The following is a 24,215-nucleotide window of genomic DNA, read 5'->3' on the forward strand; positions in this document are numbered from 1 at the left end:
CGCAGTAGGAGCTCAATCGAGACGATTAAATGAACGATGAATGGATTGAACAGTCCAAGCGCTCAGTCCAGTGCTCTGCACGCAGTAGGAGCTCAATCGAGACGATTCAATGAACGAACTGTGCATCTCAAGCGCTCAGTCCAGTGCTCTGCACGTAGTAAGCGCTTAACAAATACGATTGAATGAATGATGAAGGAATTGTGCATTCCAAGCGCTCAGTCCAGTGCTCTGCACGCAGTAGGAGCTCAATCGAGACGATTAAATGAACGATGAATGGATTGAACAGTCCAAGCGCTCAGTCCAGTGCTCTGCACGCAGTAGGAGCTCAATCGAGACGATTCAATGAACGAACTGTGCATTTCAAGCGCTCAGTCCAGTGCTCTGCACGTAGTAAGCGCTCAATCGAGACGATTGAATGAATGATGAAGGAATTGTGCATTCCAAGGGCTCAGTCCGGTGCTCTGCACGCAGTAGGAGCTCAATCGAGACGATTCAATGAACGAACTGTGCATCTCAAGCGCTCAGTCCAGTGCTCTGCACGTAGTAAGCGCTCAATCGAGACGACTGAATGAGCGATGCACGAATTGTGCAGTCCAAGCGCTCAGTCCGGTGCCCTGCACGCAGTAGGAGCTCAATCGAGACGAATGAATGAAAGAAGCTTCCTGTGGAAAGCGTTGTGTCTGTCCCCGGAGCTGCCGGCTTTGCCGGTGGGATGACAAGGTCCTCGTAAGAGCAGGGGAGGAGCGAGGACTATTTATGCGCCTGCCAAAAGGGCTGGGGAGGGCCAGTCCTCATGCAACCCTTGAAAAGCTCGGCCTGCGAGGCCGGGAACCGGACCCCCTGACAGCTGCCGGGGAGCGCAACGCCCCGCGCAAGGTAGGTGCCTGCCCCGGGGGGCAAAAATCCCCCTTTAAACGCCCGGCGGGACCCCCCCCAAGGGAAAAAACCACCGGCATCTTCCCTCTCCCCTCTGGAGGGGAGTTTAAAGCCTCCCCCGTCGGATGGTATTTATTGAGCGCCCGCCCAGTGCGGGACACTGTACTGAGCGCTCCGGAGAGTGGGCCGACAGGTCCCCCTTGCCGTCCCTCGACTTGGCTTTCGGAGAGATTTCGTTGGGGGGGGGGGGGAGGGGAGGAAATCGACGCCCCCCTAACCTGTAGGTCCCCCAGCGCTTAGCACAGTGCTTGGCACGTAGTGGGAGCTGAACAGACGCTTGCGTTCTCGTTCACTTTTTAGAGACCACCCCGTGGATCTGAAAAGTAGTGGGGGCGGGGGGCGGGGGGGAGGAGGCTGGGCTTTAGGGGAGGGGTCGCTGGAAAAGCTTTCATCCGCTCGTTCGTCCCGATTTTTTTCCGGGAGAGAGAATGGAATTAATGCCTCCGAAAGGGCTTCCGATTGATTTCAGAAGAGGCAGACCTTTGAAAAGCACCAACCGCGGAGATCTTTAAGGTGTGCTCCTGCTTCTTTTTTTTTTAAATAACAGAGGGAATATCGGCGATTATCCCATCCCTGATTGTGGGCATTCGAACATTCCTGCAATACCACCCAGCGCTTCCGAGGCCCTAGCCCCCTAAACATCACATTCCAAGGAAAACTCAGGCCCATTCCTGAGGAGAATTGGTTTTTCTTTTAGACTCACAAAACCTTCGTTACACAACGTGCCGGCCCTTTCGCTTTCTTTATCACTTAGTCATCCTGCCCCAGACTCTCTGACGAACGCCGGTTGCTGAACTCTCTTAAAATGTTGGTATTTGTTAAGCGCTTACTATGTGCCGAGCACTGTTCTAAGCGCTGGGGTAGACACAGGGGAATCAGGTCGTCCCACGTAGGGCTCACAGTCTTAATCCCCATTTTACAGATGAGGGAACTGAGGCACGGAGAAGTGAAGTGACTCGCCCACAGTCACACAGCCGACAAGTGGCAGAGCTGGGATTCGAACTCATGAGCCCTGACTCCAAAGCCCGTGCCCTTTCCACTGCTTCTCAAGGAGATACATTTTACCTTCTGGCTTCTGGCATCACTTGGGGTTTTGTGGATTTTGGGGAATAGGTGTCCGTGTCCCGCGGGGGCACTTCTGGGATAGAGAGACCAGCGAGAATACCCAACTTCTGAAAATACCCCACGTCTTCGGCTACCCTGAGAAGGTAGACCGACGATCGACGGTGTGTTTAATTGCCAAATACCAACTAACGTATGGAAACTGCCTCCGTGGCCTAATGGAAAGAGCACGGGCCTCGCGGCCAGGACACCCGGGTTCTGGTCCTGGCACCGCCCCTGGTCTGCTGCATAACCTCGGACAAGTCACTTCACTTCTCCGAGCCTCAGTTTCCTCACCTGTAAAATGGGGAGCCGGTATCTGTTCTCCCTTAGACTGTGACCTCCGTGTGGAACGGGGACTGTGGCCAATCTTCTTATATCGTATCCACCCCGGGGCTTCGTACAATGCTTGGTTTGATAAGTGCTTAATAAATACCGGAGCTATTAGTTTTCTCGGTGAGGGTGAAGGAGGTGAAGAAACCAGCCCGAGTCAATACTCCCGGTAAATTTTCCAGCTCCAGGAGGGTTACAGGATACTGAATAATAATGTTGGTATTTGTTAAGTGCTTACTATGTGCCGAGCACTGTTCTAAGCGCTGGGGTAGACATAGGGGAATCAGGTCGTCCCACGTGGGGCTCACAGTCTTCATCCCCATTTTACAGATGAGGGAACTGAGGCACAGAGAAGTGAAGTGACTCGCCCACAGTCACACAGCCGACAAGTGGCAGAGCTGGGATTCGAACTCATGAGCCCTGACTCCAAAGCCCGTGCTCTTTCCACTGAGCCACGCTACTGCAGAAACCTCTCAGTATTAATTCACTTAGCTTTCTTAACCCCACTGCTTGCTTTTGGAGGTGTCGCATGCTTTAACTGTTCCACGACAATAAGGGCATTAAAACATGGCACAGACTCACAATCCCCGCGTGAAGGAATGGCATTGCAACACCCAAGGCGGTCGTTCCCCATATGCCACCCCCCTTTACGCCTATTACTGATTGTAGTATTTGTTGAGCGCTTACTATGTGTCCAGCGCTGTCCTGAGCACGGGGTTGGATAGAACACGAGCCAGTTGGACACGGTCCCTTTACCGCATGGGGCTCGTGGTCTAAGAGGGATAACAGATATTTAATTCCTCTTGGAAAGTGAGGCGTGAATTAAATGACTTGCCCAAGGTCACACAACAGGCAAGTGGCAAAACTGGGATTAGAACCCAGGTCTTCTGACTTTGGGATTTGTGCTCTTTTTACTAGACTACGCTGCTTCCTTACCTGGCCCGTCTATCATTTTATGGAGTTTAGGGCGGGGAGGAGGAGGAGGGAAATCTTGGCCTCAGAAGTAGCCTGGTTAACTGGGATTAATCAGCATCAAAAGCAGGAACACGTACAGTCAGACAGCCCAGTCTAAAAAGTATGTCTAACACCCGTCCACCAGCCAGAATGGAGACTTAAAAAGTGTTGTCAAAGTCCAACTCTGCTCCAGATTGACTGACTTTCGGACTCCAACACTGGAGATGCAGCGAAGGGAATCAACCCCCTCCAGACTAACTAGCCTTCAGACTCCGACGCTGGAGATGGAGCGAAGGGAATCAAACACTGCCTGCCCATTTACCCAGCGTTTTACAAATATTTACAGTCGTCTCTGCCAAATATCTTTGTTCTGATCCTCTGAGAACATTCCCAGTGTTCAATAGCTCCTTTCTCATGAATGGCTTCAGTTCTTTCGGAGGGCAGTGGCTGCTGCTTGGTAGGCAAATAGGTCAGCAAGAAAAATGCTGCTTAAAAAAAAAAAATCAACTGTCTCCAATCTCAGGTTGTACATCAAGTAAAGAGTCTTAGGAGATGAAGGAGCCTTTTGGGAGAAAAGGGTCCCTTTAATTTATGACCATTTGAATCGTGGGAGAAGCTTCACTCTGTGAAAAGTTTTCCCTTTTTCTCCTGGAGAGACTGTTGTTTTTTCCAACTTCCACTCCCTGCACCATAGAAAAGGGTCATTATTTAGGTGAGAACCTTTAGGAACACAGATGCGTTATTAAAGGCTGAGTCAGTAGTGGCTTAGTTTTTTATTTTTCAATCTCGGCTTGTGGAAGAAGCAGCATAACCTAGTGGAAAGAGCATGGGCCTAGGAGTCGCAGAACCTGGGGTCTAATCTTGGCTCTGCCACTTGCCTGCCGTCTGACTTGGGCAAGTCACTTCACTTCTCCGTGCTTCAGTTTCCTCATCTCCTGTTCTCCCCTTTGGACTACGAGGCCTGTGTGGGCCAGGGTCTGCTGATTATTTTGTAGTGCTTGGTTATTATTATTATTGTTAATTACTATTATTATTATTATTATGGATTCTTCTAGCCATGTTGTGTCACGATATTCTTATCCCTCTCAGCAAAGATGTCTGTGTGAGACCTCTAGTCTGCAAGCTTGTTGTGGGCAGGGAATTTGTCTGCCAACTCTTGTCCTCTCCCAAGTGCTTAGTCCAATGCTGTGGACTTGTTCATCCCAAGCGCTTAGTACAGTGCTCTGCACATAGTAAGCGCTCAATAAATACTATTGAATGAATGAATGAATGAACACAGTAAGCACCCAATAAATACCAGTGATTAATTGAGCAAAATTGAGGGGTAGAAAATCAAAAGCTCCTTGAGAGCAGGGATCGTGTTTACTGACTCTCTTGTGCTCATCCAGGGGCTTAGTACAGTTCTTTTTTTTCAGAGTGGGCACTCAATAAGTATTCTTGATTGATGACATTTTTATGGTATTGGTAAAACGCTTACCATGTGCCAGTCACCGTGCTAAGCACTGGGGTAGATACAAGATAATCAGGTGGGACACAGTCCGTGTCCCACATGGGGCTCATAGTCTTATTCTCCATTTTACAGATGAAGTAATTGAGGCAAAGAGAAGCAAAGTGACGTGTCCAAAGTCACAAAGCCGATAAGTGACAGAGCCAAGATTAGAACCCATGATCTCTGACTCCCAAGCCCGGGCTCTTTCCACAAAGCCACACTGCTCCTCTCTGTCAGTGAGCAATTCGCAGAAATAGAGCCCTAGGGAACAAGGGTATATATTCCATATATTATCTGAGAGACAGAAGGACCTGGGTTCCAATCCCAGCTCCTGCTTGTCTACTCTGTGATCTTGGGCAAGTCACTCGTCTTCCCTGTGTGCCTCAGTTACCTCATCTGTAAAACGGGAATTAAGACTGGGGGGCCCCTATGGGACCTGGGCTGTGTCAACCTGATAGGCCTATGTCTATCCCAGCACTTAATAAGGTGTCAGACAGAGTAAACACTTTACAAACACCATTAAAACAAACAAACAAACAAGCAAACAAAAAACAATAGGAACATGAGGTCCCCTAATTGGGTTATCAGATCAGAAGTGTGGGCTTCTGCTAACTGAACTTCTGTCTTCTCTATTAAAGGGAGGGTGAGTTCCATCATGGGGACCATAAACTCGGCCATTTTCACATGTGCACTGCACTGCTAAATTTACCTGCATTTCATCAAAAAGGGAGAATTGAACTCGATGTACCCTCAACATTCTCCCTGACACGTTGCTGCAACATTCTGAGAAGTGACAACTTTTTAAAAAATTCTGGCATCCCTTCGTCAATGAAAATAACCAAGTCTCTGGCTGGTTTTACTCTAAATGGTGTCAGAAACATTTCTCATCTTGTGATTGAGTCACTTTCCTGATGTTTTGCTTTACAAAAAACAAATAAAGGAATGACTCCTCTCCCCGCCCCCAACAATCTACACAAGTAAAATTCCTGTCTCCTCAAATCTAGGGAGGGGTGCATCAGGTAATACTAATAATAATGATGGTATTTGTTAATCGCGTACTATGTGCCAAGCACTGCTCTAAGCGCTGGGGTGATACAATGTAATCAGGTTGTCCCACGCGGGGCTCACAGTCTTACTCTCCATTTTACAGATGAGGTAACTGAGGCACAGAGAAGTGAAGTGACTTGTCCAAAGCCAGGTCTCATGGCTCTCGGATCTGATCAAGGACCCAATGTGAAAAACATTTCTCATCACTAAGATCCTGAGGATTTCTCGGTTATCCGAGTCCTCGGTTCGTTTCATGAAGGCGGAGGGTTTTATGGAGTAAACTATGTGTTTTCTTTTTTACCGAGCCCTTCAAAGCAAAGAAGGTACATGACTTGGAAAGAGGACAGGCCTGAGAAGTCAGCCAAGTCCACCACTTATGTGACTTGGAGCAGCTCACTTAACTTCTCTGTGCCTCAGTTGCTTGTTCTGTAAAATGGGGAAGAATTGCCTGTTCTTCCCTCTTACTTTTGTGAGCCCCATGTGGGACAGGGACTGTGTCCGATCCGTTTATAACATATCTACCCCAGGTCTCAGTACAATTCTTGGCACAAAGTAAGCTCTTAACAAATACCACAGTTATTACTATTATTCATACTCAAAGTTTGTCCGCTCTACTTGCATTACAGTGTGTTTTCCTCAGATGAGGATAGTTTTCAGAGTCCTCAAGAAAAACATCCAGGCCATTGAAGACCTGGAATTCCCATCAGTTTGGAACTGCACATAAATATCATTCTTCTGCTGGTACCATGCTGGGAATCAGGACTCCGGCATCCAGTGGTGACACAGAGCAGGAAGATCATCAACAATGACTTAGCAAACCTTTCTGATTCTTTATTTCCTGTCCTGTGTTATGGCTTCCTCATTAGGAGAAACCGCGCCTTAACAAAGGCAGGAGTCATTGTTCTATACTCAGTTCAGAGAGGGCCGGAGCTGGGGCAGCTTTGCAGCTAAACCGGTATTTAGAGAAGGGTTTTAATTAAAAACAAACAAAGGAAAGTTTCCAGATTTACAGGCAGTTCTTAGAAGTTGCTGTGAGTTGGTGTTTTATTTATATTCCTTTCACAAGGATTTGTGTATTCAACTAAGTTCTCTAGTGTCATTCATGTTGTAGAGTTTTTTTTTTGTGTGTGTTTTTTTTGAGGGGGGGGGGAGGTGTAAACATTTGTGATTAGAATTCAATGGCTTGACCTGGTAGATGGAGTTTTCTGAATGAGACCTCATCTTGGTCTGTGGCTATCTGTCCATCTCCTTCCTCCCAAGCGGATCTCGGTCATTGTACCAGATAGAAGTAAGGCAGATTTTTTTTGGAGGGCTGTGAGAATAGTAACAGCAGCCAGACTTTTACTGAGCACACACTGGGTGAAGTACACTGTCCTAAGCACTGGGAAGGAGAAAGCAGAGAAGTGACATGTTCCCTGACTACAGGGATTGGGAGAGGCAGATCTAAAAGTATTTGCAAACAGAGTCCTCTAGGCTGTAAGCTCGTTGTGGGTGGCGAATGTGTCTGTTTATAGTTGTACTCTCCCAAGTGCTTAATACAGTGCTCTGCACACAGTAAACACTCAATAGATGCAATTTTATGAATGAATGAAAAACTGAAAGAACAGTTTTAAGAGAGGCAGGAGCACCGCTGACTCAAGAAGAGTGGGGATCACTGAATTCAGAGTAACCTTGAGCCCCAAATTGAGCTGCATTGCCTGCTCCCTGGCCTCCTTCGAATAGCGGCATGGTCTAGTGGTTAGACCCTGGAAGTCAGAGGGACTTGGGTTCTAATTCCAGCTGTGCCACTTGTCTGCTCTGTGACCTTGGGCAACTCACTTAACTTCTCTCTGCCTCCATTCCCTCTTCTGGAAAATGGGGATGAGTCTGTGAGCCCCATGTGCCTGTGTCTACCCCAGCGCTTAGAACAGTGCTCGGCACATAGTAAGCGCTTAACAAATACCAACATTATTATTATTATGTGGGACAGGGACCTTATCCAGCCTGATTAATTTGTATCTACCCCAGCGCTTGGTAGAGTGCCTGGCATATAGTAAGCACTTCACAAACACCATAAAAAAAAAAAGCTCAGGGCAGATTTGCACCTGTAGCTCGGCAGTAAGAGACTGAGAACACGAGGAATGACGACAAGATATAAGGGGAGCGTGAGTCATCTGCTGAAAAGGAAGTGTTTTCCAAGCGTGTGTCAAATCCCAGGGGATGACGTGTGGCTTGCCAGACGGTATTATTAGTTTTCCAGGGGCTGTGGCAGGATAAGCTTCGGTATTTGGGTTCTGATGAGCCTCTGGTATGTGATCGCTCTCTCTTACGCATGGGGATCTGTCTAATAATGGCAGATGGGGTAGGTATGGATTAAAGGCTGCTACACGAAAAGTAGAAGTGAAAACTGTGCGTTAGCAAACAGAGAGAAACTGCTGCTTTCGTTCATTGTGAAAGATAACCACAGATTTTTTTGTTTGGAAAAAAAGTTGGTTAGGTATGCACATGAAACTGAGAAGGCTGTTCATTTCTGGGAAATGGCAGATTCTGGTCCCCCCCCTTATAGTAAACCCTTCCTAAACTGGATTTAAGGGAGATGTAGGGAGGAATAATCAATCAATCTTTTTTAGTATCTGATTTCCCCCTGTAGACTCTATGCTCCTTGTGGGCAGGGATTATTTTTACTAACTCTGTTATGTTGTACTTTTCCAGAAAGTGCTCCATAAATACCGCAGATTGATTGAAACGGCACTGATGAAAGACAGGACAGACAGTGAGACTCAAGGGTAAATGAATCCGAGTGGTTTTTAAGGCCATCTTATAGCACTGTATATTTCTTGTGTATTCTTTCTAGTGACTCTAAAGAAGAATCTAAAAAAAAGGACAGCTAGGTATATGGCAGATTTTTACATTTAAATCTATAAGGCTACCGGGGAGCTTAATGTGGGCAAAGAAACATGTCTATCAACTCTGTGATATTGCACTCTCCCAAGTGCTTAGTATAGTACTGTGCACACAGTAAGCACTCAATAAATTGAGTATTTACTTGATTCTATTTATTGCCTTGCTTCTATTTATTGCTATCTTGATTCTATTTATTGCTATTGTTCTTGTCTGTCCGTCTCCCCCGATTAGACCGTACGCCCGTCAAAGGGCAGGGACTGTCTCTATCTGTTACCGATTTGTCCATTCCAAGCGCTTAGTACAGTGCTCTGCACATAGTAAGCGCTCAATAAATACTATTGAATGAATGAATGAATGAATATGATCGATGGATCGATTCTTTGTGTCTTTTTCACTGGCTCTCCAATACTTCCCCAAAGCAAATTTGTTGATCGGATGAAGCAGCGTGTCCTGGTGGAAAGAGCACGGTTCTTATCCCGGCTCTACCATTTACCTGCTGCGTGACTTTGGGCACCTCGCTTGACTTCTCTGTGCCTCAGTTCCCTCATTTGCAGAATGGGGATTCAAAACCTGTTCTCCCTCCTACTTAGACTGTGATCCCCATGTGGGACCCGATTATTTAGTTATCTACCCTGGCATTTAGTATAGTACTTGGCACGTAGTAAGCCTTTAACAAATGCCACAGTTTTTATTATCATCAGGTAACGTACCATTTACCTGAACCTTCATTAACCATGGTAGGAACTGGGGTTCCTCCTCGAGATCAAAATCGACCTTCTTTGTCAGGGGAGAGGGTAAAAGAAGGAAATACAAAGTACATTTCCCTCTCTGGATGTGCACAGATGGGGTTTGTATTCATGAGGTTTCGATGTATTTCTCAACAGGAGCGGGTAGGAATTTCAAAGGGGAAGAACTGATTAGCTGGACTTTCCCCTTCACGAAAAAACTGAAGAGGGGAAAAAGAATCTTCTGCAGGAGGCAGTGTGGTGTAGTGGAAAGAGAACGGGACTGGGAATAAGAAAACCCAACTTCTAGTCCCGGCTCTAGACTTTAAATCTCACTGTTTCGTCATCTGTAAAAATGGGATTCCTCTCTCTTAGACTGTAAGTCCCACGGAGGACAGAGCTTGGATCTGATCTGTTTACGCTGCATCCCAGTGCTTAGTGCAGTGCTTTGACCTAGAGTCAGTACTTAACAGAATCAGTCGTGTTTGTTGAGCGCTTGCTATGTGCAGAGCAATCAATCCCCAATAGTATTGAGCGCTTACTATGAATAGAGCACAGTACTAAAGTACAATACAACAGAATAAGCAGACGTGTTCCCCGCCCATAAGGAGTTTACAGTCTTAGAGGAGAGCTTACTGAATTAAGCGCTTGGGAGAGTTGTTAAGACACCTTCCCTGCCCACAGTGAGCTTACAGTCTAGAGGGGGAGACAGACATTAATATAAATAAATTACCAGAAAGTACATAAGTGCTGTGGGGCTGAAGGAGGGGGAAATGAAGGGAGCAAATCAGGGCGATAATAAGGTCAGTCAATTGTATTTATTGAATGCTTACGGTGTGCAGAACACTGTACCTAGCGTTTGGGAGAGTACAATGTAACAATGAAGACACATTCCCTGCCCAAATGAACTTTCAGTCTAGAGGGGGAGACAGATATTAATATAAATAAACTACTAAAGGAGTGGGAGAAGAGGAAATGAGGGCTTAGTCAGAGAAGGCCTCTTGGAGAAGATGGGCCTTCAGTAAAGCACAATCAACTCTTCTATCCCTCGCTTTGACTCTTGGAGAAAATCTGAGAACACTCGAGCTTGTAGGGTTCCTCCATGTTGGGTCTAGAGACCAGTTTCTCCGGCTCTGGTCAGATGTTGGCATTCCAGCCGTTGCCCATGGATACCTATTGATCATCTGTTGGGTCTCTTCACCTCCCACCAAAAAGGTTTTGGAATTCCATTTTGGGGAATTCCTATCGGGAGGAGGGAAACAGCCCTGTCTCGTGATGGGGCTTCTTAATTTATCCCTTGACATGAAGTGCTAATTAGCAGGGTTCTGGCTACTCTAGCAGGCTGCAGCTGCGCCAGTTAAAAATACTTCAGAGTGTCAGCACTCTCCCTCCCACTGCATGTATTTTCTGATCGGGTTGCTTTTTTGGGTCACTGGCAGTGTAGGAAAACTCTTTAGAGAGCCTAAGTTTCCTAACCAGCTTCTGAAGTGCACTTTTTCTTCCGAGCTCCTAGTGGAAAGATATGGGAGGAAGTACCTTTCCCGTTAGGGGTCGGATAGCTGCTAGTGCTGGCTTCTTGTCTCATAATGAGACTGTAGATTGTAAACTCGTTGCAGGCAGGGGATGTGTCTAACACCTTGTTTTTTTTTTTCATTAGGGTCTTCTCACGTTGTTAAGAAGCAGCATGGCTTAGCGGGTAGAGCACGAGCCTGGGAATCAGAGGGACCTGGGTTCTAACGCCGGTTCCGCCACTTATCTGCTGTGTGACCTTGGAGAAGTCACTTCATGTCTCTGAGCCTCAGTTATCTCATTTAAAAATGGGGATTAAGATTGTGAGCGCTGTGTGGGCAGGGACTGTGTTCACCCCGATTATCTTGTATCTCCTCCAACACTTAGTACAGTGCCTGGCACATAGTAAGCGCTTAACGGATATCATTTAAAAAATAAAAATGATGGAATGACAGCTTGTAATTTCTAGAGAGTGTCAAATGGGTGCGGTTGTTGTCGGCTGAACTCTTTTTAGGGTGCACATAACGACTTTGTTCCTTCAAGGGAAGGATTTTCTTTTTTAAGAAGTGCAGTAACCCAGGGGGTTCAGCATTCTGGTTTTTTTAAAGTTGATGTGTTTGACATTCTTTCGGTCTACGTACGTACGCTCCCGGTGACAAATCAGACAGGGAGGAATGTTTTGCTTTTTCGAGGGGCTGAAAGGCCGACTACTGCCAGGAGTTGTCAGGACGCCGGCAAGTTTCAAACTGCCATCTGCATGCTCTTTTGCGCCCAGGCATGCTGAAAAATGCACCCAGCATTGCACATGGAGCCCTGACCGCTGACCTGTGGCTTTTCCTCATATTCAGGTTCTGCAAGCATTCAGTGGAAAAAGGACCATTTTTCTCCATTTGTTGTCGAGACATCGATTTTGTAATTAGTTAACTGATTAATCGCCTAGTTCCCACGACACGAGGCAGGGAAGAAGGATTCAGTCAGTCAGTCAGTCAGTCGTATTTATTGAGTGCTTACTGGGGGCAGAGCACTGTAGAACTAAGTGCTTGGGAGAGTAAATTCAGTAGAGGTGACAGACATGCTCCCTGCCTACAAGGAGTTTACAGTCCAAAGGGCGACACGGACATTAAAATCAGTTCCAGACAGGGAAAATGGCAGAGCGTGAGGATAGATGCATGAGCGTTGTGGGGCTTGTTAAGGTCAACCAGCGGCAAGTGACAGAGTTGGGATTCGAACCCAGTTCTTCCGACTCCTAGGTCCGTGCTCTTTCCACAAGGCCACCGGGATCCTAGCAAGTCGTCCTCCCCTTGGCCGTCTCCTGTGGGTTTGTGAAATGAATTAGCTTAGCATATAGTGGTATTTGTTAAGCACTTACTTGATCGATGATCAGTAAGCTGCATTGAGATTCGTGTTGTGCCTGACCCTTCCAGTGAGCCTGATCTAAGGGAAAGTTGGACAGCGTTGGCACAGTTAGAACATGGTGATCCTAGGTAGTTTCCACAGGAACGTTCTTAGCCTTCACATCCTCAATCTGACATTTTTGCTTTTCCTCAGTGACTCGGAGACTGAGCCCAGAATTTGCTAGCCTGGAAGATAACTAGGATTACAAGCCAGTAATCAACATAATAATGATGGTATATTTGTTAAGCGCACGCTATGTGATAAGAACCTTTCTAAGCGCTGAGGTAGATACAAGCTAATCGCATTGGACACAGTCCCTATCTCATGTGGGGCTCACCGTCTTCACCCCCCTTTTACAGATGAAATAACTGAGGCGAAGAAGTTACTTGCCCGAGGTCACATAGCAGACACATGGTAGAGCGGGGTTAGAACTCAGGTCCTTCTGACTCACAGGGGACTCACGGTCCAAGTCAGAGGGAGACTAGTTATTGAATCCACGCTAAACTTGTGGGGAAACCGAGGCCGGAGAAGTGAAGTGACTTGCCCAAGATCACACAGCAGGCAAGTGGTGGAGCTGGGATTGGAATCCTGCTCCTCTTTACGATAGCAGTTAACTCTTTTCAGGCTAGGAAGTTCCCTTTGGCGATCACCCTTAAAGGGAGGTTATTTTTCAGCGTCCCAGTGGCTCGAAAGAACAGGTTGATTTTTCTCTCCATCATGGCGGATGAACGCACAAGGAAAGCCCCTCAGAGTTAGGGTTTTTCCAAACCAGTATTCCTGTTAAATTAGCTAATCATTTGGACAAGGAGAGTCACAGCCATGGCCTGACCCTTGATCTTCTCAACAGAACCCTCTCATTCTAGAGAAGCAGAGAGGCCTAGTGGATAAAGCCCCGGCCTGGGAGTCAGATGAACCTGGGTTCTAATCCCGGCTCCTCCACTTGTCTGCTGTGTGGCCTTGGGCAAGTCATTTCACTTCCCTGAGCCTTGGTTCCCTCATCTGTAAAATGGGGATTAAGACTATGAGCCCCGCGTGGGACAGGGACTTTGTCCAACGCGATTAGCTTGTGCCTACCCCAGTGCTAAGTACAGTGCCCGGCACGTAGAAGGCGCTTAACTGGCACCATCCATAAAAACCCATTCTCCAGCTACTGCCGTAGTCCTGAGAAGCGGTGGAAGGGTGAGGAAAAAAAGTAGTTCAGAGTTTGAGAGCGTGTGGACCTTGGTCTGAACTTAGGCCGGTGGTGCAAGATGCTGTTTGTATCTTTACCTCTCCCTCTGGCTGATGACCAGCACGCTGTCCAGAGCTAAAGAAAGCCCCCGGGGGTGGACAGGGCAGAATTGGGGAGGTGACATTCGTTTGACTTCATTCCGAAACGTATCTTTCGCTGCTTGGCCAGACGTAGGGAGAAAGTCCCTGGCTTGGCTTCCTCAATCTTAGCATCCCAGAGCCAAAATGGAAATGGGAGGACATTTCCACCCCTCGACTCAAGCTCCGGGCTCCGCCGAGGCCATTGGGTCAATCAGTGGTGTTTTTTGAGCGTTTATTGCGTGTGCAGAGCACTGGAGTAGGCGCTTGGGAGAGTGCTATACGGCAGAGTTGGTAGATGCAGTCTTTGCCTACGAGGAGTTTACAGTCTGCGACGGGTGACAGACGTTGAAATAGATGAGGGATAGGGGATTTAGAGGGTCAGAACATTTACAGAAGTATCGTGGGGATGGGGCGAGAGTGGAAGTGCTCAAGTGGTTAATGGCAACATCCTACTCTACATTTGTCAAGTGGAAGATGCTTGGCTGTTTGAAAGAAGCAGCTTGGCCTAGTGGAGTTAACACTGGCCCGAGAGTCAGAAGAACCCGGATTCTAATCCCAGGTCTGCCAATTTCCTGCTATGTCACCTTGGGCAAGTGGCTTAACTTTTTTGTGCCTCAGTTTCCTCCACTGTAAAATGGGGATATCCGTTCTCTTTCTTAGACTGTGAGCCCCATGTGGGACAGGGACTGTGTCCAACCTAATGAACTTATATCTATCCCAATGCTTAGAACAGTGTTTGGAACATCGCAAATGCTTACCAAATACCCTAAAAGATAGACAAAGGAAAAAAAAACTGGACTGAGTTTTGATTTTGTAAGTGGTTAGTCTGGTAATCTCTGTAATCCAGGCCGTGCCCTCCCTTTACATAACTGAACTCATGTCCAACCCGATTTGCTTGTATCCACCCTAGCACTTAGTACAGTGCTTGGCACACAGTAAGGACGTTTATTTTTTCTGAACAAGTCTGTAATTTATTTCTATTAACATCCATCTCCCACCTCTAGACTCTAAGCTCTCTGCGGGGAGAGGATGTGTCTGTTGTTGTGATTTTCCCTCCCAAGTGCTTAGTACAGTGCTCGGCACACAGTAAGAGCTCAAGAGATACGATCGACTGACCTGCACAAACTAAGCGCTCAGTAAGCACCGTCGATGGATCGGTCGGAACGAGTCGACGACAGATGGATGGAATGCCCGCCTTCTTTCTCAAACAGTGGCCAGGTGGAGGTGTGCAAGGTTTCAGGTGTGTTTCTCGTTCCACAGGGCCGGAGGCGAGTAGCCCCAGAGGAGAGGACCCCCCGGAGGCCAAGCGATGGGTTCCGCGGGGGGGATCTGCCACCGCGTCATGACGACGGGGGAGCCGGCGTCCGCTGGACCGGCACCCGGAGAACCCGCGCTGGAGCCGTTGGTGACCTGCAAACTCTGTCTGTGTGAGCATCCCTGGGGCCAGATGACGAGGCTGCGGCAATGCCGGTGCTCTTTTTGCACGGAGGTAAGCGTCTGCGCGGGGACTTCTCTCCGGCCTGGTCCGCGGCTAACCTTCTCACTGGGCCTCGGTCTCGTCTATCTCGCCTCCCACCCCTCACTCATGTCCTACCTCTGGCCTGGAAGGCCGTCCCTCCTCAAATCTGACAGACGACGACTCTCCCCTCCTTCAAAGCCTTATTGAAGGCGCATCTCCAAGAGGCCTTCCCTGACTAAGCCCTCCTTTCCTCTTCTCCCTCTCCTTTCCGCATCACCCTGACTTACTCCCTTAGTTCTTCCCCCCGTCCAGCCCCACGGCACTTACATCCATATCTGGAATTTATTTATGTCAATGTCTGTCTGCCCCACTCTAGACTGGAAGCTCATTGTAGGCCGGGAATGTGTCTGTTTATTATTGGATTGTACTCTCCGAGTACAGTGCTCTGCACCTGGTAAGTGCTCAATAAATATGATTTAATGAATGAATGAATGGGGACCCGGGCCTCTGATTCTGCTCTGCTCAAGAAAAAAAACAGAAAGACTTATCCAGTGTCTACCAACTCTGTTGTATTGTACTCTCCTAATAATACCAGTAACAATAATAATAATTGTGGCATTTGTTAGGTGCTTACTACATGTCAAGCACTGCTCGAAGCACTAGGGTAGATACAATAAGAATAATAATAATAATTCTGGTATTTGTTAAGTGCTTACTGTGTGCCAGGCACTGTGCTGAACATTGGGGTGGATATGAGCAAATCGGGTTGGACACAGTCCCTGTCCCACGTGGGGTTCACAGTCTCAACCCCCATTTTGCCGATGAGGTAACCGAGGCACAGAGAAGTGAAGTGACTTGTCCAAGGTCACATAGCAGACAAGGAGTGGAGCTGCGATTAGAACCCATGACCTTCTGACTCCCAGGCCTGTGGTCCATTCATTATGCCATGCTGCTTCTCTACCACTAAAACAAGCTAATCAGGTTGGATGGAGTCCGTGTCTCACTGTCTCTAGACTGTAATCTCGTGTAGGCAAGGAAGGTGTCTGTTTATTGTACCCTTCCAAGCGCTTAGTACAGTGCTGTGCACACAGTAAATGCTCAATAAATGCGATTGAATAAAATGAATGGGGGCTCACAGTCTTAAACCCAAGTTTACCCATGAGGTGAGGCAAGAAGTCAAGTGACCTGCCCATGACACACAGCAGGATAAGTGGCTTAGTACGGGGCCTGGAACATAGTAAGCACTTAACAAATACTGTTATTATTATTCCACAGTGGCAGTGGGATAACTTGCAGAACTGTGTGAAGTTTCCCTTCCTCACATCCATCCTAACATTTAGGGATGGACCCTCTTTCCTCCCTGACATTTTCCCCCACCACAACTCCAAATTCCCCCTAATTAATAGCCCATCACAGGCAGCTCACCTCTGAATTTAACTTTTGAACCTCCTCATTTACCTGGCCTAGCCCAGCTTCCTGAGATTGGCCAACTAGGAATTTCTCCCTTGAGGGAAAAATAACTTTTAATAATTACCTGGACATTTAGGGTCTTTCGGTTAAACCAAGCATCTTGCCTTGGGCCAACGCTGTAAATAGTTAGTGTTTAAAAGATTGTCGAGTCCTGCAGGGACCAGCTTGCGGGTGGGGAGAAAGGACGTATGGCTGTATTCAAAAAAATGAGGTAGTTCTGGTTTGGCTAGGCTTGTGTGAAAACTGGGCAGGAAATGTTAGTGGGTGCATTAGGACTCTAAGTCCCAGCAGTCCTCAGGGAAAAATAATCAATCAAAGGTATTTATTGAGCACTTACTGTGCGCAGAGCATTCGGTCAGTCAGTTGTGTTTATTGAGCACTTACCGTGTTCGGAACACTACTAAGCGCTGGGGTAGATACAAGATAATTGGGTTGCACACAGTCCCTGTCCCACATAGAGATCACAGTCTTAATCCCCCTTTTCCAGGTGAGGTAACTGAGGCCTGGAGAAGCGAAGTGACTGGCCCAAGGTCACACTGCAGACCCGGGGTGGAGCCGGGATCAGAACCCAAGTCCTCTGATTCCTCTAGGCCACGGTAGACATGATCCCTGCCCACAGGGAGCTTATAGCCTAGAGGAGGCTGCCTCGCCTCACACGTCTCTGACGGTCACCCAGAGTCTTCTGGGGACTTCAGGCTAAGTTGGGACACGTGAACTCAATATTCCAGCCCCCGACCCTGACTTTAGGACCGCTGGGGGTCATTCTAGAGATTCCCCAAAGCGTAACAACTGAGAGCGTCAGCCAAGTCAAGCGTAATTATCATTCACTCACTCCATATCCTGCCAAGATCCTGTTCAGTGAATGTGTCCTTTGAAGGCTTTGCTTCCAGGGTAATTTTCAGCCTGTTGTTGCTCACCAAATTTTTTATTTGGGCTTAAAAAGTGTATCAGGGACTGAATATAACACGGAAGAGATAGCAGAGTCACCTAGTAGGCTTGTTGTGGGCAAGGAACGTGTCTTTATTGTTATATCGTACTCTTCCAAGCGCTTAGTACAGTGCTCTGCACACAGTACGAGCCCACTAAATATGTGTGGTTCATGCGTTTGTGTGTCCCCGTTTCCTGTGATTCACTGAAGTAAGAATGACGGTGTTGACTGAGTGCTTACTAGGCACCAAACACTGTGCAAAGCTCTGGGGTAAGCATAAAATCAGATTGGTCAGTCCTTGCTCAACGCAGGGTTCATAGTCTAAAAGGAGGGAGGACAGGCATTCTACAGATGAGGAACCTGAGGTCTAGAGAGGTTAAGTGACTTGCCCAAGGTCATACAGCCCACAAGTGGAGGAGCTGGGATTAGAACCCAGGTCTCTGACTCCACTAGGCCACAAAGGGTGAGCAGCGTGCAATCATGTTCGATTCCGAAAGTGGCCGACTGAAGTTAACTGCATGATCCTCCTGGTTCCTATTTGTTCTCTGAGGTCAGAACAGGATGTCTGAGCGAGGATGGAATTTTAGGGAGGTGGCAGGTGGCAAGGGCAGTTTTTAATTACCTGCCTGTAAACATTTTATCCAGAATCAATAAAATATTTATGGAATCAAACCTGTTTTCCTCTTGGGCACCTGGGATGTTTGGATTCTTTCTCCCGTGAAAGCCCATATAAAAGATTTTTTTTTTTAACCCTGCGAAAGTTATGCCCATTTTTCTTTCTCATTTCAAACTGATTACCCTGTATTTTCCCCAGCACTTAATACAGTGTCTGGCACATAGCTAGTGCTTAAATACTATTAAAAAAATTAGGCTTTTCTCAAACTCTTGGGTTAAGGGTAGGAGTGTTTCAGCTTAGGGTGTGTAGTTCACCCAGATTCATGTAAAAGTAGTTGCTTCTCCCTTTCAGCTTCTTCCCGGGCTCTCTGGAATCTTGGGAAAATTAAGAAATAGCCAAACAGTCTCTTGTGTCATTGTGTATCACCGCGCTCCTGGAGTGAGGTTCAAAATGCCAGAGGGGCAGATACACTTCTGCAGGATTCTTTATCAGGCCAACAGGTAGAATGGCTTTCTATGCTGTTTTATCCTGGACGGTCTCTTTCTCAGCTCCTCCCCCATCCTGATGAGGACATGCCATCAGAAGCTTTGACTGTAAGCTCGTTGTGGGGCAGGGAATGTGTCCGTTTATTGTTATATTGTACTCTCCCAAGCACTAAGTACCATGCTCTGCACATAATAAGCGCTCAGTAAATACGACTGACTGATGACTGACTGAATTTGATGACCAGCATCCTTAAATCCCCGCCACTAGTCTTCCTCCAAACTCCATTTAGTTGCCAAGATCCGTGACCCGGAAGCGGTGCCCGTGTTTACGGGGACCGGGAAGGGGAAGACAATACCTCTGAGCAGCGCGGAGGGGAAGGTGACACACTCCGCGACAGAATCGGTTCCGTGACTTCCTGCAGAGAACCTTTGCGTTGGGTGTCTTCAGGACGCCCATATTTACCCAGTGGAATATTAGTCACATGGCATTGTGTTGGGGAGGGTGAGGGGAGGGAGAGATTGTCTGCAGTTCTGCAATACTGTCAGTGAGCCCCCTACTAACCACCCAGAAAGGTCTGTGGTAGAGTAGGACTGGTAATAATAGTATTTATTAAGCGCTTACTCGTTACAGAGCTCACAGAGAAGATGGTGAATCCCATCTCTTAGCTTGTGCTGGGTTTCTTTTTTCTTTCTTTTATTTTTTAATGGTATTTGTTAAGCGCTATGTGCCCAGCCCTATTCTGAGCGCTGGGGTAGATACAAGCTAATCAGGTTGGACACAGTCTATGTCCCACATGGGGCTCACAGCTTTAATCCCCGTTTTACAGATGAGGTACTGAGGCACAGAGAAGGGAAGTGATTTGCCCAAGGTCAAACAGTAGACAAGTGTTAGAGCCGGAATTAGAACCCAGGTCTTTCTGGCCCCCAGCCCGTGCTCTATCCACTAGGCCACGCTGGGCGGTGCACATAGTAAGCGCTCAATAAATACCATTGATTGACAGCCCCAGAATTCAGGGACCAGGTCAGTTTGTCATGTGACCCGTAGATGCCACTTTGGCCACCAAACGCCTACACCCTTTTGATTCTTGATTCTTGAAATCACTCCCGCTCCCGTGCCCCTCTGCCCCCTCCCCAGTGTGAAACTTGAAGCGAAAACGTGAACTAGACTGTAAGCTCCCTGTGGACGGGGAATGTCTCTACCAACACCTTTGAACGGTACTCTCCCAAGCACTTAGAACATCGCTCTGCACAAGGTAAGCGCACCATAAATATCATCGGTCGGCTGGTCGATCGGCTCCCTTCGTGCTGGGTGTGACCTTGGGCAAGGCACTTCACTTCTGCGTGCCTCAGTTTCCTCCTCTGTAAAATGGAGATTCGATATCTGTTCCTTCTCCCCTTTAGGCTGTGAGCCAGCCCCGTCTAGGACAGGGACTATGTTCAATCAGATTATCTCGTATCTGCCCCAGCGCACAGTACAGTGCTGGACACAGGGCACTTAACAGATACTGCAATTATCATCGTTATTATTATTATTGTTATTCGCGCTTACTATTTCCTCAAGGAAAATGATCCCTGAGTTTCAGAAATGGAAAGAGTGTGTTGGCTCTCTCCCTAGTAATGATGGCATTTAAGTGCTTATTGTTCATTCATTCAGTCATATTGATTGAGCGCTTACTGTGTGCAGAGCACTGTGTGCCGAGCACTGTTCTAAGCGCTGACTTAGTACAGCTCTAACCTTTCAGATCCTCCGAGGGGGACAGATGTTTAAAGCAGGAAATAAAATTCATTTTTTGTGTGTGTGAGATCAGGATCAGCCTTGCCACTCAAGGACAATTAAAGATCTGTGACCTAGTAAGTCAACACTGGCTTGAGAAAACCTAACCCAGTGGCGTGTGGTCGCTTATTGTAGTGAAGTGGGGAGAGAATCGAGAACGCAAACACTGTTATTACTGGAAAAAGGCAATAAGTTCCTCTCCCAAAATTCTGCTTCCCATTTCTGTTGAATGTTCAGGGAGAGAGAGAATGAAAGCGGATTATTCAACCCTCTAGTTCAACAGTCTTCCTCTCTTTTGACTCCAGCACTCGAAAGTATAAAACATTAAATGGTTTTGCTATCTGATGTTCTTCCAGTTTTGAATTTGCTGAATCTCTAAACATTAACTTGCCCTCCTCCTCCCTCTAACCCCCTTTCCTGCCAAACTAGTAACCTATTTGTGATATGTAAGGGTTGTGTGGAGGAAAAGCTTGCTCTCAGAATAAGCCTTTGATTTTTGGCTTTGGAAAGAGGAGTGCACTCTTCCCTCTGGACTTCTGATTTGTTTGGAAAGTGAAGGCACAAAAGATATTCTAGCTTCAGTGAGAAACAACGTGGCCTAGTGGAAAGAGCTCCAGCCTGGGAATCAGAGGACCTGGGTTCGGATCCCGGCTCTGCAACTTGCCTGCTTTGACACCTTGGGCAAGCCACTTAACCTCTCTGTGCCTTGTTTCCTCATCTGGAAAATGGGGATTAAATTCCTCCTCCCCATCACCAGCCCCAAGTGGGTCAGGGACTGTGTCTTATCTGATTATTTCGTATCTACCCCAGTGCTTAATACGGTGCTTGAACCATGGTAAGCACTTAAAAAATTCCACTTACATTATTATTATTAATTTGCATTAATAGTAATAATAATGGTATTTAAGTGTTTACTATGTGCCAGGCATTGTACTAAGCTCTGGGGTAGATATTAGCAGATCAGGTTAGACAGTCCTCGTCCCGTGTGGGGCTCACGGTCTTACTCCCCATTTTAAAGATGAGGGAACTGAGATCCAGAGAAGTGAAGTGATTTGTCCGAGGTCACACAGCAGACAGGTGGCAGACCTGGGATTAGAACCCAGGTCCTTCTGACTCCCGGGATTGTGGTCTTTCCCCTCTGCCACGCTCCTTCTATCCTTGGCCTCTTCGCGATAACCCTGCCCTATCTTCACGAAATAGAAAGGGAATCCGCACGGGAGGTATTTGCTCTCCAGGGCGTGCTTCTCCGGTAGCGAGAGTTTGTCATTCTGCTCCCTGCTGAACAACGCCTTTCCCGTTTATTTTGGAAGTGGCCTGTCTCTCAAGAGTTAAGGAAAGAGGAAGTCGTCCCCCTGGCTTGCACTGCCTGTTTTCATAACCTAGATATTTACCTGAAAAGAGTTGTTATGCTTGGGCACAGCCTGTTTGCATTTCAGATTAAAGACAGGATGTGCCGGGCAAAACGAAAACGGTCTCCTTCTGTGCGGCACATTTTGGTGCATGACTGGTGGACGTTAAAGCCCCCTTTTTCTAAATCTTCAACTCGGCGGTTTCCCCGGGACCTTGAAAGTGATAATAATAATAATGATTGTGGTATTTATTAAGCCCCTACTATGTGCCAGGAACTGTACTAAGCGCTGGGGTGGATTTGAGCAAATCGGGTTGGACACAGTCCCTGTCCCATGTGGGGCTCACGGTCTTAATCCCATTTAACAGATGAGGGAACTGAGAAGTGAAGTGACTTGCCTCGGGTCACATAGCAGACAAGTGGCGGAGCTGGGATTAGAACCCGTGTCCTCTGACTGCCAGGCCTGTGCGCTGTCCACTACGCCGCGCTGCTTCTGGGCGGGGAAGATTAGAGACTTCCCCTCCTCGGTTCTTCCTGGGTTCTGAGGGTTTTTTGGAGACTCCTCACAACAGCCCAGTTGTGTCCATAAGGGAGCGGGATTAGAAATTCATCCTTCTCCCTTGCTGTTCGCCTCTCGCTCCCCACTTCCTTCCTGCTAGGAGCTCCCTCTCCCTTCCCATCTGGCGGACCACCCCTCTCCCCATCTCCGAAGCGCAACTTACACCACGCAGGGAACGTGGCTGGAACAGTGCTCTGCACATAGTAAGTGTTCAATATATATGATCGATGGATATTTACCCATAAAATAATCAGGATAATTGAATATACAGTTAAGTATAAGGGCTGGAAGTGGCTGTTGGTTCGATACGCCTTACTCAATCCCCGATCTCACTCCGGCTGCACTGATGGCATAAGGTAGTGTCAGCTGTTAGAAGCAGCATGGCCTAGTGGATAGAACCCAAGCCCGGGAGTAAGAAAGACATGGGTTCTAATCCCGGCTCTGCCACTGTGGGCTGTGGGACCTGGGGCAAGTCACTTCACTTCTCCATGCCTCAGTTACCTCATCTGTAAAATAGGGATTAAGACTGTGAGCTCCATGTGGGACACGGATTGTTTCCAACCCAATTTGCTTATATCCACACCAGTGCTTTGTACAGTGCCCGGCACACAATGAAAGCTTAACAAATACCGCAGTTATTATTATTAGCATTATTATTATTATAATCAGTTGGCCTCTGAAGGCAAGCTGGAAATGGTAACTGGCAGCTTTTCAATTATGCAAATGTCTTGGCCGCTTGTGTAAAAGGCTCCCCGTGGCTTCAAGGGACTCTTCCGCGATCCTAACTGGCTTCCTTCTTGGAGAAACTGCATTTAGACAGCGTAAATTTCCTCTCTATTTGAAACAGGACAAAGCACCTCTCACTGGCTAGGCCCGCCGCTCTGTGGAATGACCGGGAGATGCATCAGCGCAGCTGGTGGCCTTTTCCATCTATCAGAAGATATTTCACTAGCCTGGTGGAAAGAGCATGGGGCTGGGAGTCTGAAGACTCCATGTCGTCAGGGCATCGATCAGTCAGTCGTATTTAATAATAATTAATTATGGTATTTAAGCGCTTATATGTGTCAGGCACTGTACTAAGTGCTGAAGCACTGTACTAAGCTTTGGGGCACTGTACTATTTACTGAGTGCTTACTGAGTGCAGAGCACTGCACCGCGCACTCGGGAGAGTACAGTGTAACAGAGGATCTTAGGTTTCTCACATTCACTGCCCTCTCTCCAGTCCACCCCCAATCACACTTACTTCACGCATTTGAAATCGAAGACCGGAAAAAGGAGTTACATTTATGTATCTATTCCCTTTGGTTTAGTTAATTTTGATGTGACTTTAGTCGAGCCAAGCTGGGGTCAGACAGCAGATCAGTCTACCAATCAATCAGGGGTATTTATTAAATACCTGTATAAAATAAATTAATATTAAATGAATAGAGGCGGAGCATAGTGCTAAGAGCCTGGGAAAGAACAGTAGAGTCGGTAGATACGACCCCTGCCCTCCAGAGAGCTCTGATTCAGCCCTTCACTGGGCAACTGACTGAACCTTGGACTGCCAAGGGATCACGGGACTGAAATGGGCCTCCTCCATTTCACTCTGCTCCAGAGTAGAAAACGACAGTGCAATTTTCCATATCTCCTACTGATAACAGCGAGAAGCAGCATGTCCTAATAGATAGAACACCAGCGTGGGAGTCAGGGCCGGATTCTAATCCCAGGCCCAGCGCTTATCTGCCGAGTGTCCTTGGGCAAGTCACTTCACTTCCCTGGGCCTCAGTTACCTCATTTGTAAAATGGGGAGTAAGTCTATGAGGTCCACGTGGAACAGGGACTGGGTCCAACCTGATTAGTTTGCATCTATCCCAGTGTTTAGTGCAATGCCTGGCACATAGTAAGCCCTTA

The 24,215-nt window shown here is 47.4% G+C and overlaps 1 protein-coding gene across 3 annotated transcripts in view; it reads left to right on the forward strand.

Moving 5' to 3' along the window:
* The first annotated feature begins 658 nt into the window (after positions 1–658).
* RNF144B (ring finger protein 144B) overlaps positions 659–24,215 on the forward strand; it is a 46,560-nt gene continuing 23,003 nt past the window's right edge. Inside the window, exons 1-3 of one of the 3 annotated variants that reach the window (XM_007666441.4) lie at positions 659–876; positions 8,552–8,625; positions 14,944–15,172. In XM_007666441.4, the coding sequence (XP_007664631.1) occupies positions 14,993–15,172 (180 nt within the window). In that variant the 5' untranslated portion in view covers positions 659–876; positions 8,552–8,625; positions 14,944–14,992. Of the gene's footprint in view, positions 877–1,943; positions 2,163–8,551; positions 8,626–14,943; positions 15,173–24,215 lie in introns of those variants that run through there. The other 2 variants (XM_007666440.4, XM_029052895.2) reach the window with 2 other exon arrangements.

Source organism: Ornithorhynchus anatinus, chromosome X2 (assembly GCF_004115215.2).
Source record: "Ornithorhynchus anatinus isolate Pmale09 chromosome X2, mOrnAna1.pri.v4, whole genome shotgun sequence".
Taxonomy (NCBI): Eukaryota; Metazoa; Chordata; class Mammalia; order Monotremata; family Ornithorhynchidae; genus Ornithorhynchus; species Ornithorhynchus anatinus.